The following is a 14,649-nucleotide window of genomic DNA, read 5'->3' on the forward strand; positions in this document are numbered from 1 at the left end:
CAGGACAGCATTTAGGTAGAAGTTTAACACTTGGCTTCAAGTTCATGCTAAAGACACATGCTTGCTGGAATGGGAAGAAAGGCTTGTGATTTCCTGAGCTGAAGCCTAATGAAGGAAGAGATTTTAACTGTCCCACATTAATGAGAAAGGTTCAGTGACAGCTCCCTGGCCTTGACACGAGGTACATATTCACACCTAATTTGGATAGCACCAGTCTCTGCCAGGTTTGGTAGGTTTGTCTTGGTTTACATGAACTGAGTGTTTAATCTACTAAGTCTGAGGGCACCAAAACTTTGAACTCAGCCTTTCCACTCTGCCTTTGAAAGAGAGACATCTGTGATTCTTGGGACGTGAAGATGCAGGTGCTGTTGCAGGCTGGTGGATTTACTTCCTGGAAAATCCCTTGAAGCAGTGGAATAGGGAAAATGAAAGACATTTTTGTACTCTACAAAGAAGGGATAGAGCAGTAAAAAGAGAAGTCCTTCTCTCAAGGACTGTGATTCAAGTTCAGTGATGAACCCCAGTCTCAGATGCTCCTTAAACTGGAGAGAATTTGTTTCTCCTGCATAGGTAGTACACCAAGAAGGAAACAAAGGAGTTTTCCTCTGCTGAGGGATGGAATTACCACTTAATGGCTGCCCAGAAATTAAAGTGTATTATCAAACACCTCTTGAAGACTTACAGGCTTGAGGCATCAATCACCTCTCTAGGAAGCCTGTTCCAATGTTTGACCATCACCTTAGTAAATAAATGCTTCCTAATGTCCAGTCTGATCCTCCCCCAGTGCAGCTTTGAACCATTCCTGTGTATCCTCTAACTGGATCTCAGGGATAAGAGGTCAGTTGCCCCTCAGTCTCCTCTCCAAATTGGACATGCCCAAGTTCCTGTCCACTCATTGTAGGATATTCCTTTCAGCCCTTTCCCCAGGTTCTTTGCCCTCCTCTGGATGCATTCACTCACCTTCACATCCTTCTTAAACTGCAGAGCCCAGAAGTGCACACAGAACTCGCGGTGAGGCTGCTCCAAAGCTGAATAGAGTGGGATAATCACCCCTTTGCCCAGCTACTGCTGATGCTGTGTTTGATCAGCCCAGGCTGGGGTTTGCCCTCTTGGCTGCCCGGGCACAGGCAGCCGACTCGCACTGATCCTGCTGTCAGGCAGCCCCCTCAGATCCCTCTCTGCAGGGCTGCTCTGCAGCCACTCCTCTCCCAGTTTATCCTTGTGCCTGGCATTGCTCCATCCCAGCTGCACAATCTGACATTTGGACTTGTTAAATTGCAATATTGCCCAGTGTTCCAAACTATCTGGAGTTCTCTGCAAGGCCTCATGTCCTCAAGAGAGTCCACAGCATTTCCCAGTGTGGTATCATCAGGAGCCTTGCCAATGGTGCATTTGACTCCTGCATGCAGATCATTGATGGATATGTGGAAGAGAACTGTCCTTAGGACTGAGCCCTGAGCAATACCACTAATGACCGTCGCCAGCCCCATGCACTACAAGCCTTCAGCTAGTTCTCCAGTATGGTCATGCTACAAAAGCAGCCCGCACTCAGACAGGACATTGTTAGCCATGTACACTCAGATATTGGAAAAGGCAGCATCTTGGATTTTGTTGGTGGTTACTGCAGATATTTGTTTGTTCTGTAGGTCAGTTCCCCTACAAGGGAAACACAACTTTAAAAAAAACCCTAAACCTACATTACTATGTTTCTTCACACCTTAGAGTTAAGGAAAATCAGCACCAACTGGGCAGGTTGAAGACTTGCACCGGTGCTTAGGGGTGTCCAATGGCATAATGTCTGCTGGAACCACTGCCTCTGCCTCAAGCTAACTAATTAGAGTTAGGCCCTTTATTTTCAATCATATGAAAATGGAGTAGCTTACTAGGGTGATCCAAATGCACTCCCTACTTAGTTTTTCGTTTCTGGATGTGATTTTGCTGATGAGTGCTTCATAGCAAAGTGAAGGGAAAAGGCACAAAGAGCTGAGCTGATCAGTGCAAGATAATAGACAAGCAAATTTCTGTCCTTCAGCTAAGGGTAAGCTATCAGAGTTTTTATCTGGTTAATTCTAACAAAACATAGTCTGCCCATTGTTTGATTCAGCTCTTGCTGTAGGCTTTTATCATTCCCCCATGAATGATATATGCTACCCCACTGAGATCCACCTGGACTGTTCCTCACTTCTGAGACCTCTAAGGCTTTTGCCTTAGTCTGTGATTATTGTTATGTGAAGAGTATTAAATGTTTCCTTGTATGATCTGTATTGCAGGTGGGCCTTTTAGGAAGAACAGGTTCAGGAAAAAGCACTTTACTTTTTGCATTTTTAAGACTGCTGAATACGGAAGGGGATATCCAGATTGATGGAGTCTCCTGGAACACGATCAGCGTGCAGCAATGGAGAAAAGCATTTGGAGTGATTCCTCAGGTAATGAAATTTTTGAAAATTTTTGTGCCTTTATTTTCACTGGCTCTGTACCCGTATGTATATAGCTGCTTTAAGATGTTTGTTATTGTATGCTGAGAAACAAACACAGATTTTGTGAAAAGGGGAGTGGCATGGATGGGTGGAAGGATGCAGTGATTCACAGCAAACTTTGCATTTTTAGGGTTTCTCTGCCACTCCCACAGGTACTCCTGTAGAAATAGGAAGATACAGCACACCCAAACAGAAGTGTTTCTAGCCTGCTTATCCCTGCTCCTCTGACTCAGTTTGAATTTTGATTCAGGATAAGATAGAGTTACCTGAAGAAAAAAATACCAATCAGTGTTCTCAGCTACATCACATATCATGGTTAACACGTGCATACTGCACACTGCATGCTTTCCCTGGCAGACTGATAGCAAACATGTAAATCTAGGGCCTCTGAGTCTCTTGCCAATGTTCCCACAGCTGGATGGTATCTTACATCAGTTACAGATGTGGATTATCTGTCTGAAAAATGAACATTATTGTCTGCATACAGTAACACTAAAAGGTGATTGCTCACTGTAAGGGTAGGAATGAAAACTGATGGAATGAACTGCAGAATTTTAACTCTTTTGTACTTTTGTTGTCTGTCCTTACCAACAACACTGAAAGCTGAGTGGCACATATTGACCATCTCTTCATTGACAGTTATACATTAGACAGTTCTTCAGTTTCAAAACATACACAATCTCCTCCATAACATTCCTTTGGAATTCTGTGACTGTGGCAGACTAATTCAAGTAACACTTGATGGCAATCTTACCAATGGGTTGCTCGTAGTATCAGGTGGCACTGGGAGACCAATTGCAGATCAGCCTGCCACACTGTGAGGGACCATGCAGCCTGTCCTGCCTTTATCCATCCTTGACGGTGGCTACTAGCCCCAGGAACTGAAAAATATGGTTTGATCCTGTCACCCTGGGTGACCTCCTCCTTGACACACTCACAAAGGAGTGGGCTGACCAAAGTGGACAAGCAACCCCTTTTAGCTGTTGGCTGTCAAACCCTAATTGTGCTATTCCCCCCATCCTATCCCCACAGTAAAGTTGTTTCCATCTTGTTTCTATAAAGATTTGTGGGTTTTTTTCCTGATAGTCTCCCATGTGGGAAAAGTGGTTACTGTCTTAGAAAGCTGGTGAGTGTATGTGTAGTATGAAGCTGTTGCAGTGACTACACAGGGCACTTTAAAATAGTTCAGGAGACTCTGGGACAGACAGACAGTTTAACAAAAAATTCTGCTAGTGAGGTGCAGTTAGTTCATTGTTAAAATTATACATTTAGTTCACATTTGGAAATCCCTGATACATGGATCAATGCCAAATAATCCCAGCCCTCCATTCTCTGGAAGGTCAAGGTCATGAGAGTTGCCAGTCCGTTTGCATGCTTCAGCTCGCAGCACTTGTCCCAAAGCCTTGGCAAAGGACTGCACATTATGCCTCAAAAGTTCCCACATTCAGAACAAAATGAAGTTTTCAGCAGCACTTTCCCAGCAGGAAAGAGAAATTGCATATACCACCCTGCCTTCCCCAGAAGAACAAAGGGAGCCTTTTGTTCTTTACCATTCACCTACAGCTTCAGAATGGAAAAAAGTTGCCTTTCCTTTCTTGGGAGGTGCTCCTACAGCAACACCTGGATTTTCACTGTCCCCAGGAGAGCCTTCGCCAACAAAAGGAGAATGGAGCTCTACCTGAGGCATGCTTCCTCCTGAAAACTTTCCAGCTCTTTCCTCTTCTTTAACACTAAGTTTGCCAATTTAGTAGAAAAGAAGTGCTTTTCCAGTGTGAGAACCTTACTAATGCACAGCCACATAACACACACAGAGTCCTAAGACACTGCTGTCCGCTCCATGCAGGCTGTGCTGGGTGGTCAGGGATCACACTGAGCGGAAGCAAAGCTAAACCCCTTGTTTCTTTCAGTATCTCAAATCCGGCTGTCAGTGCCTTGTAGTGGTGTGAAGGGTTAAATCACATAAAACATATTTCCTGAAGCACCCACAAGGAAGTTCCTTGCTGTAGCTCCTCACAGGCTGCGCTGCTGAAGCACAGCCTGCCCAACACTGCTCCTACAGGCTGTTTGTCATCCTGCCACAAAACAATTGCTCCACTGGCACCAGGCTGTACCTTTGCACCCATTGTCCCTTCTTCCTGGACAGGCCTTTCTGATGGTTCTTCTGCAGGTATTTGCCCACAACATTTCCAGAGTGAGGATTTCCAGCTGCACGTGGTTTCAACACACTCAAGGCTTTCTTGCATGGGTCCTCATGCAGATTGTATCCTGAAATATTTAGTGGAGTCAGATTGAGAACATGCCTTCAGAATTTTGTCCTTGAATGGAGGGCAGGAGACCTGCAGTTGATTTCCAGTTAGAACAAATTATGAGAAACCTGAGACTCATGAGATGTTGCTAGCTCCAAGGAAGGGGATGACTTCTGATGTTTTCTTGAGTGTTATTCCATGCATCCTGCTGGATCTCACACTGTTTTCTACATGTAAATACTCCATATAGAGTTAAAATCAAGCTTAACACGGAGAACAAGTTTTCTACACTTTGCAGGACTGCCAGCTGACATAAAAAAAAAAAAAATCAAATTTGTTTTGCTCCTTTATTTTACAGAAGAAGTGAAATTTTGCAACATTTATCTTTGTAGTTCCAGTTTTTCAGCAGCTATCACATTCTGTTCATTGTATCTGTCTGTCTCCAACACTTACTTTTGGAGGTCAAGGGTGTTTTGTGGTGTGCCAGCACACTCCTGCCTGGTGCAGCTGCCAAGCAAAGCCACTTCCCAAGGTGTTCCCACAGAGGGTCCTGCAGAGCCTAGATTCCTGCAGGGCGTTGGGATGAGTCAGTATCACCACAGCAGGGAGCATCTGCTGCGTCAGATCCGTGCACAGAGCAACTGGGGACATTAACTAACAGCCCCACATGCTCATTTCAGGTAGTATATAGGTTGTTTTCTACGTCATGGGTTCAGTGTTGCCAGGAGCACAGCAATGGTATTTACAAGTAAGCTCTATGGGAGGCAGATGTTTTGGCATCTTCAAGGGAGAATGTTACAGAACTGGTCCCAGAAACCTTCCAGGTTTTCTTGTTTCTGTGCTCTTATTCTTATGTCAATGGAAAGTCCCTAAAGGATTATGAAAACAAATTATGTTTATTAAAACAAATCCTCTAACTTTGCACCTAGTGCTAAAGCATTCACATAGTAACTTGAATTGTTTTCATGTTGATATTGGTGCTATAACACAGACAAAGCAGAGGAGGCTACATGGAGGTCATGCTATTGTTACTCGTAACTTCTCTGTGCATGCAGCTGCTGCCTGGTTCCAGCTGATGTTAGATTTGTTCTCCAGCCCTGGGGCATGTGGGAAGAAGGGTCCATGGGTCTTGCTGAGGACCTGCACATAGGCTGCAGCAGCAGCTACTCACAGCCAGGGTACCCTCACTCCTTAGCAGCCTCTTGTCAGCTGATCCTTAATTCTTCTGTAAGCATTTCCTTAGGTATCTGGGGTCTTGATTTTCCACATAACACATAAATTGCTTAGGAAGCTGATTGCCACACACACCAATACACAGAGGCTGTAGCCACTAATGGGGATTAATGCCCTTCAGAAGGGTTGGTTTGCAATATTTGGGGTGGTCAGAACATAAACACAACCATATTTATGTTTCTGAATGTTTTGCTTGTGGGTGGATGTCAGGTCTAAAAAACTATTTGTTGTACAATCACACCCACTATCATCCTGCGGGAATGTGAACAAGTGACCAAGAAGGAAATTATTCCAGATTTGCTGCCAGTCTACCCAGCCATCCACTTTTCCAATGCTCTCCTTATTTCTACTTCTTCCATATTTATGAACAACATATTCCACAACGTATGAACAGTGTATGAATATGACCTTCATGTTCACTTCTGGGTGTTTTTGTTTTGCCTTAGACTTCTAGTTTTTAAGAATGTGGAGAAATTTGTTCCTGCCACTCTTCAAGCAGACTCCAAACTACCCAGGTGACATATTTAAGTGAGCCCTATATGGTTTCTAATGAGTTGGGAGGAAGGAGGTGTTGAAATTGATACAGAGGTACCAGAATTCAGGACAATGCCATATTTATTTTGTGGGGATGAAAAACCAACACTGCTTTTGGGAATAGCTTGCTTTTAGTGCCCCAGTTCTTGAAAGCACAGTTATTAGAAATAGCAGAAGCTTCAGAAGAAAGTTGTACCCTTTCTTGCTGTGCCTGGTGCACTTCAGCAGGAATGTTATTCAGCCCTATCTTCTTTAAAACTGGTTTGTTCAGTTAACTATTCTTAACCACTGAGAAATGAAAACACGTATTCCATTAGTTAAATGCATGGGGCTCACAGTGTGAACAAACCCACGTCTGACACTGTTTCCACAGCATTGTTGTTTCCACCACACCCACTACTTGGAAGAACCTAATCCTGCTGCAAATATGTCACCCCACTGCACCTAACCAGTGCAGGGCATGGGAAAAGGACTGTGCTGTACTTCACTGAAGCTTTCACTGTTGTTAACAATAACAATTATAAGGGAAAGAGTCTACTCTTTCCCCATTGTCTCTACAAAAAGTACTTCAGTGATTAATTTTTAGCTGAGTGTGGTTCTGCAGCTTTGTCATGTGTTGTTTGCCATGTATTGAAGGTATCATTGCACTTAAATCTACCCCACTGAGTGCACAGCACCACAGCACAGCTGCTTTTCTCTTCTGGTTTCTTGAATTAGTTATTTCCTTCTCTTTTACACCAAATAAGTTGGCAGTGGCATGCACATCTTAATCTAGCAAATTAATTAATGTAATTTATTTTCCTCTGCAATGTTTGCACTTTTAATTAATCATAATTTAATGATTCATGTAAATGTGTGTATAAATCACTTTGAAATCTGATGAAAGAATGCCAAGTTCTCAGGTTGGGTCACATGGAAATTGTGTTAGACAGGCCAAACTCTGGGAGAGCACTGTAAGTGTATTCTCTCAGTTAGTTTCTGCTGGTACAGCTAGTCCTTCACAGCTTTTGGTAGTGTTTGACTACTAAAACTCCAGGAACTTACGTGGCTGTGAATCACTGGCATTTCAACACATTTTCTCTAAATAAATACTTTGTTTAGAAAGGTGGAAGAAAATAGTTGACTCAAATTTTTCCTCTTGATATTTGTTGTGTATGTACAAGGAAGAGCAAGCAAGTGGTAATACTTCTCAACAAGGCATTTAAATTCTTTGGGAGCAAGTTCTCCCCGCTAAAAACAGCAGGTGTACCTTACAGCATAGACAAAAAACAGCTTCTTAAGAAATATTGGACAGCCTCAGTGTCCCTTGAAGAATTTAATTTCCATCAGAATCCACCCCACATAAAAAGATATTAAACAAATATTTAATTTTGTCTGAGTCACTGCTTCTTGAGCTACAAAACGTGTATCTAAGGTATGGTCATCTAAATCTGCTTGCCTGAACTGATGGGGAAAGCAGACTGGAGTAGGAAACTTCAGTTGGAGAAGGGTGTGTTCTCAGTGCCAGGAAATGTGCATCCTCCTCATCTCACAGCCCGCAGTGTCCAGCGGGCAAACTCCCACAGAGAGAGTTCTTGCTGCTGCAGCCACGCTCTGTCACGTCTGTCATGTTCAGCCATGTGACAGTGAGAGAGGGAAAGAACATCTTTAGAGGTAGGACTGGGACATGGTGAAATGCCAGGGGACAGAATGATGCTGAGATGTGGCTACAGTGTATTAGATAAAGAAATTCATTGATGAAAAACAACTTAGAACAATGTCCCTGAATTTTGACAAATAAGCAATAGTTTTTTTTTCCTCTCTAAATAAAATTGTTGTGGAAACACACACTTTAGTTTGACACATTTTTTGGTATGTTTGAATATGTTTCATGTAGTACAGAATCACAAATACTTTTAAAACGTTTATTTCAAAATGACAATACAGGAAATGTTTTATTCTGAAAACTGCTGAAATCTGGGGTTTGCTGGTTTCCAGAAAAGTTTGGCTAAAATTTTATTAAGATAATTGCCAAAATCTGTAAATATGTAAATGTTTTCAAATCACTTTTTTTTTTGGAACAATATTTTTAAAAAAATTTAATAACCTGCACTTAGCTCTATCTGGTAATTGCAGATGGTTATTCTTTTGTCTGTATGCTTCACAATTTCCAATGCTTTATACAGTGTTTCAGGTTATCTATCTACCTGTGTCGGTATGTCTTTTTTCTTGCAGAAAGTGTTCATATTTTCTGGAACTTTTCGGATGAATTTGGACCCTTATGGGCAGTGGAATGATGAAGAAATATGGAAAGTTGCAGAGGAGGTAAATCTGTATAGTGTTATTTGTCTCCCTCTGGTGATGTGGTTACAGCAGGGTGCAGTGCAGGTCAAATGATTGTAATATTTTTAATTTATGTAGAATCTTAGGAAACAAGTGCAGGGGGAAGGTCATGCTGTGTTACAAACTGTATCTATTATGTTTTATAGAAATAGTTATTTTAATTCCCAGGCCAATGTGAAGCCAGATGAGAAGATCTCCCTCTAACAAGGCATTCAGGCTTTTGTTCTGTTTGTGTCATGGAGCTTCCTTTGCCATGGGAAATAAGAATCATGGAATGTTAGAATTTCAAACATAAAAGTTATTTGGTTATTTTCCAATATTTTGTTGAGGTTTCAACAGCTTTTTTTTTTTTTTTTTTTTTTTTTCCCAAATTCTCAAGCTTAGGGACCAGATTCTGTTTCCATGTTGCACTGGTCACGCACTTTGCAGTTGTCAGGCGCCACTTCTTGGCTCTGACAGTGCTCCATGGGTTGCAGAGGTGTCAGTAATGCCTAGGAAAAGTCAGGTGAGCATTACAGCAGGGAAAGAGCCACAGCCTAGAAAGTGGATACCTTTTTCCAAGGTACAGATGACCTAATTAACGTGGACCTAACCATAAATTGGTGCAATTTTCCCTGTTCATTGCAAGTCTCATGTATCAAAAAATGTTTACAGATGTGGGACTTGATTAAGTGTGGATCAATATCCCCTTTCTTTAGGAAGATAAGCTCTCCTGCTTTGGGGAATTGTTTCCAGTGTGTGTTTGAATTGAGCCAGGGATTTTAAAGAGTTAAACCTCTTTTACAATGGCCTGAAAAAAAAATTATTTTAAAATGTTTATAATTAAGGAGTTTGGCAAATCTGTATGTGATACTGAGGTTTTCATTGCACAGGCAAGAATGCAAAGCAAATAGAAAAGAGAAAGAGCTGTAATGCTTTTTACTAGGAGTGATTGGATTGTTTACAAAGTTCATGCTCTCGAAGTCTGGCTTGGCAGTGGCAGTGAGTCAGTGTAACTTTGGGAGCATGACACAGAAATGAACTGTCAGCTTATTCCAGACCCACGTTGACTGCTGAAGATTCAGAGGATCCTCTAGAGATCAGCATCGGCTTCTTACGTTCCTTGCAATCAACTGCAGAGGACCAGGCCTTGTCTGATGTTTTGTTTTTTATTGCCCCCATATTTCAGCACCTGAATCTGTCAGGCTTGTGTCAACTTGTGAGCTTAAGTCTTGCTCCTGCAGTCAGCTGTCTGAACCCTATGGGAACATGGAGAGACCTTGTGCAGTTTTAAGAAGAAAGCACTTTTTTTCATCCATTGAATGCAAAATTTCATTGAGGACACAATGTGTGTTCAAAAGAGAAGGAAGAACAAATCACTGGTCTTAATTTGCTTAAAAATTAAAGAATAAACTCTTCAGAAACACAGCACATATACCCATTGAGCGCAGTTTAGTATGGTTTCCATGCAAAGTGAAAACACTTTGTAGGAATTCCAAATTTTTGTTCTCCCTGGAATGCAAATTAATTTCAGATCAGTAATATTTAAAAAAATCCAGGGGAGGTGGCCTTCATAAATTCCTGGGGTTTCATTACATTTTTATAGTGTTTTATAGAGCCATGAAACTCACATATGTTTCCTAGTTTTCATATTTTGTAAAAATGTCTCTAAACTCTGCTGATAAGGCCAAGGACCACAGTTGGTTTGGATCTGTGGAAGATGGAAAGCTTTGCTTTGAAGTGTAAATCTCCTAAGGATAGTAAACTGGAGGAAAATCAGAAAACATCTCGGCTGGACTCTGGTTTCTGATGCAAAGGCAGCAGCTTCACTTGGCATGGGCACCCCTCTAAACGGTTTGTCACCAGTGCTAGAGGGAATCCCCTCGTGCCATTAGTATAACCAAAGTGCACAGAACCTTTGGGGCAGCAAAAGGAGCACCTGGAAACACTGTCAGAACTGTAGACACAGGGACCATGGTGACTGGGGATATTTTCTCTGTTGCTATAAAGGAACATGTAAATTTTGATAATTTCTTTTTAAATTCCTAGTAACCAGAGGCCTGTTTTCTTTCAAAAATCACTTTCCATAGCATTTGCAATGATGTACATGATTTCCATGGTCAGCAGTAATTATATCTTGCTGGTTTTTTGTGTCCTTTTTCTCCTCTGGCAGGTTGGGCTGAAGTCCGTAATAGAGCAATTTCCAGGCAAGCTTGATTTTGTTCTTGTGGATGGAGGCTGTGTCCTCAGTCATGGCCACAAACAGCTGATGTGCCTCGCCCGGTCAGTTCTCAGCAAAGCTAAAATCTTGCTGCTCGATGAACCAAGTGCTCACCTGGACCCTGTGTATGTTTTGTTCGTTTGTTCTGTTTTCTAATACGGAATAAGAAAACCCATGAGGCAGCACCATCTAAAGAGATCTTTTGTGACTTGTCTGGCCTGTTCATAAGCCTGATTTCAGTAATGTATGTTGGTAATTCTGTGCAGGGAATCGGGGAAGCCTGGTTACAACCTTTACTCTATGGCTGATAGGAACTTAGACAGCAGAGATGAGCAGAGGCACTTCAGAGCTGTGTCTCTGCATGGAAGCTCTACAACCCACAGCCAGGCTGTTACAGATGTCAATGCAGTTATGGGCATGCACATTGCAGTCTGAATGCCAGTGTTTGTTTGCCTTTCAGAACTTCCCAAGTGATCAGGAAGACCCTGAAGCACGCGTTTGCCAACTGCACGGTGATACTCTCTGAGCACAGGTTGGAGGCGATGCTGGAGTGCCAGAGATTTTTGGTGAGCATTTCTCATAGGCTCACTGATGTCTCACTGCATTTGATGAACATACAAAACACACCAAGTAGAAATGATGATTTTCTGGATTGATGGGGGTCATTCAGGGCAGTTGAACAACCTATCCACTGGCAGAACAGTGGCAGGCTCCTGTTTGCTCTTTCACCTGATCTGTCACAGACACCTGTGTTCAGATGAGCTGGGTCATGTTCTGGAGGAGCAAGAAGAAAAGTTTCAACCAGAAGCAAAGTTGTTTTGGTTATCCAGCTGCTGATCTGGGTACTTTATATTTTTGATTTTAGCTCAGGAGATTCAGAAAAATCTCAGCATCTCACAAAGTTTTACAATTGCAAATGCAGAATCAGCTGCACTTGAGCAATAGGAGGCTGCCTGGGGAAGAGGAGTTTCCTAGTATGTGATGATCAGAATTGCTGACCTCTTTCAACAAGCCATGTAAATATTCCATTCACATGTAATCAAGGGGATGAATTACTGTAGTCCTGGGGTATTTCCTTTGTGACATAAAAATGGTTAGTAAAGAAAAGCCAAGTTATGCAAATTGTTCTTAAAAATTATGTTCCTCTCTCTGTATTTTTTTCACTCTTCTATGAGAGGGCATCTAAATTTTATTAGCAGAGTGCAACATGGTTTTTGATGTCTGTTTGATTGGGTGATTAGCATAGCAGTGGAACACTCCCTGGAGTTAAAGCAGACTAGTCAGTAGGCAGTTTGTACATCCTTTTGGATGTGCTGCTCCTCTGTGTGTGCTGGATTCAGCCTTGTCCCCAGCTGCTGTGGCAGCAGAGCCCTAGCAGGCAGACAGCCTCCACTCTGAAAAGGCTTCCCACCCTCCAGACCACATTTTAGCAACAAGAGGTGCTAAAAGTTCTCTCTCCTGTCAGTCCTGTGCCCTTATCAAAGATGTGCAGACACTGCAGTGCCAGCGAAGGAGCCTGATTTTTCCTTGCTCCTGCCTGACAGGGGAGACTGGAACAACCTTACAGGGCAAACTTCTTGTCTCCTTCAAACAGAGGTGAGCAGAGCTTCCTTGTTTGGTGAGGAGAAAGCAAAGAAAACCTGGCACCTTGCTGGCAGCCTTCTCCCTCTGCTTGCGATAGAGAAATTAACGCTTTCTTAACCTGGCAGTCTAGCAGTGGCAGGGAAATGCCAAGGTACTGGGAGACTTCAACAGAGGGACTCAGAGGTAAAATCAAGTCACAAGGGGAAACCAGGCAGCCCAACGGCACTTTGTAATTTGGGCATTAGGCACCTTTTCCACATGTTCAAATTTTAATGTATTGTTTTGTGGTTGTAATTAGAAACTGCGTACTAGAAATTAGAAATTGTAAATTGGGCTTTTTCTGTTAGAAGATGTTTGCCATGTCTTCATGTCTCTTCCCTTCTCCATTAGTTGCATTAGCTGAATTCTGTCAGCATCACCACTGCACATCTAACATGTGAGTGATGTTTCTCCAGGTAATCGAGGACAATAAATTGAGGCAGTACGAATCCATTCAGAAGCTGCTGAACGAGAAGAGCTCCTTCAGGCAGGCCATCAGTCATGCTGAACGCCTTAAGCTACTCCCAGCACACCACAGAAACTCCAGCAAACGTAAACCCCGACCCCAAATCACTGCCTTGCAGGAGGAGACGGAGGAAGAAGTGCAGGAAACAAGACTGTGAGATGCTGAGAGACCTTCTTTGTGGAGGGAATGGTCAGCAGTGCCCCATGATGACAGGACCAGCACTTCTGAACCTGCCTCAGCCATGCACGAATTCAGCCTTTCAGGAGGTGTTTACTGCAGCATGAGCATGTGGGAATTGCTTCCCTTCTGTGGTTAATCATGTGCAAGTTAGTACATTCTTTGAGGTTTTGCCACTTATAGTGGAGAAACCAGATTTTCTTTGGAAAGCTGCTCTGATTAGATACAAACAAGATGGTAAGCAGAAGTAACCTGCCTAGTCTGACATAATTGTTCCAGAAAACTTTTAGAAATGTTCTTGCTGGGGTGAGAGGACTAGACAGCAGGAAGAATGTGAAAAAAATAATCAAATCTGGGTGGAAAATAGAAAAATCAGTATGTAAAAAACTTCTGTGGATTTACTTCCTGCATATGAATTAAGGGACAATATCAGCAAGGCACACAGAATACTTCCTCCTCTTTATTTTCCATGCAGCAACTGTAATTTCAGCTTAGCAGGAAAGGCCAAATGCCACGTGCATAGGTGAAAATGAAGGAAGAGAGGATATTGTCTTGGAAGCCAATCAACATCTGTCTTGTCTCCACAGTTAAGGGAGAATTGGTATTTCCTGTTAAAACCTAAGGGACTGTTAACCTGACCCTGCACACACAATTGGATGAGTGCAGGCTGACATCAGTATCTAGCAAAAGGTTGGACTCTTGACAGTGGACCTGTAATAGTCTGCATAGGTCTGGCATTTTTATATACTTTTTACTTTGGCCTAACAACAACCACAACAACAACAAAAAAAAAAAAAAAGAAAAAAAAAAAAAAGAAAAAAAAGGGAAGAAACCTCTCAGAAGCAGTCTTTAATAATGAAATTAATTTTTATACTCTTCTGGTTTGCAGTTTTATTATGGAACTGAATGTTCTCTAGGATATTTTATTTATTTTAATATTGTTGCAAACTTTTGCTAAGGAAATTCTGTATTTTAAGAGTGATCATGTACTATAAAGGAAAATATATTTGTACAAAAAGTTTTATATTTGGATTGTTGCAGGGATATTTTGCTACTAGACTTTGATGTCTCATTATTCTAGAGCTGTTGAAAACGAGGGCAGCCCCAGAGTTTGGCCAGGTACTGTCCAATGCTGTCTTTGTGCACTAAAGTATTCTAGTGATACACAGGCGTTTTAGATTATTTTTTTTTTCCCCTTGAAATAAATTTTTAAAAAGAGAAACTTCCTGTATGACACATTACACCCTCTACACCCCCCAGTGGGGCAGGCACTGTGGACCTATTCTGCTACTTCCCCTTCAATCGTTGCTGCCGTATCAAAACCACGGGCATCACTGTAGTAATTGGATTCCCTCGGAGCGGAGGCTGCCG

At 42.2% G+C, this 14,649-nt stretch overlaps 1 protein-coding gene across 1 annotated transcript in view; it reads left to right on the plus strand.

Annotated features, from left to right (window-relative positions):
* Positions 1-14,349, plus strand: part of CFTR (CF transmembrane conductance regulator) — an 86,494-nt gene extending 72,145 nt beyond the window's left edge. The window contains exons 23-27 of the mRNA XM_005519242.3: positions 2,271-2,426; positions 8,705-8,794; positions 10,965-11,137; positions 11,473-11,578; positions 13,052-14,349. Of these exons, the coding sequence (XP_005519299.1) occupies positions 2,271-2,426; positions 8,705-8,794; positions 10,965-11,137; positions 11,473-11,578; positions 13,052-13,258 (732 nt within the window). The 3' untranslated portion in view covers positions 13,259-14,349. The remainder of the gene's footprint in view (positions 1-2,270; positions 2,427-8,704; positions 8,795-10,964; positions 11,138-11,472; positions 11,579-13,051) is intronic.
* Positions 14,350-14,649: the final 300 nt, after the last annotated feature.

This window comes from Pseudopodoces humilis, chromosome 5, assembly GCF_049639895.1.
Source record: "Pseudopodoces humilis isolate 2021_Gansu_Grassland_sample_001 chromosome 5, ASM4963989v1, whole genome shotgun sequence".
Classification (NCBI taxonomy): domain Eukaryota; kingdom Metazoa; phylum Chordata; class Aves; order Passeriformes; family Paridae; genus Pseudopodoces; species Pseudopodoces humilis.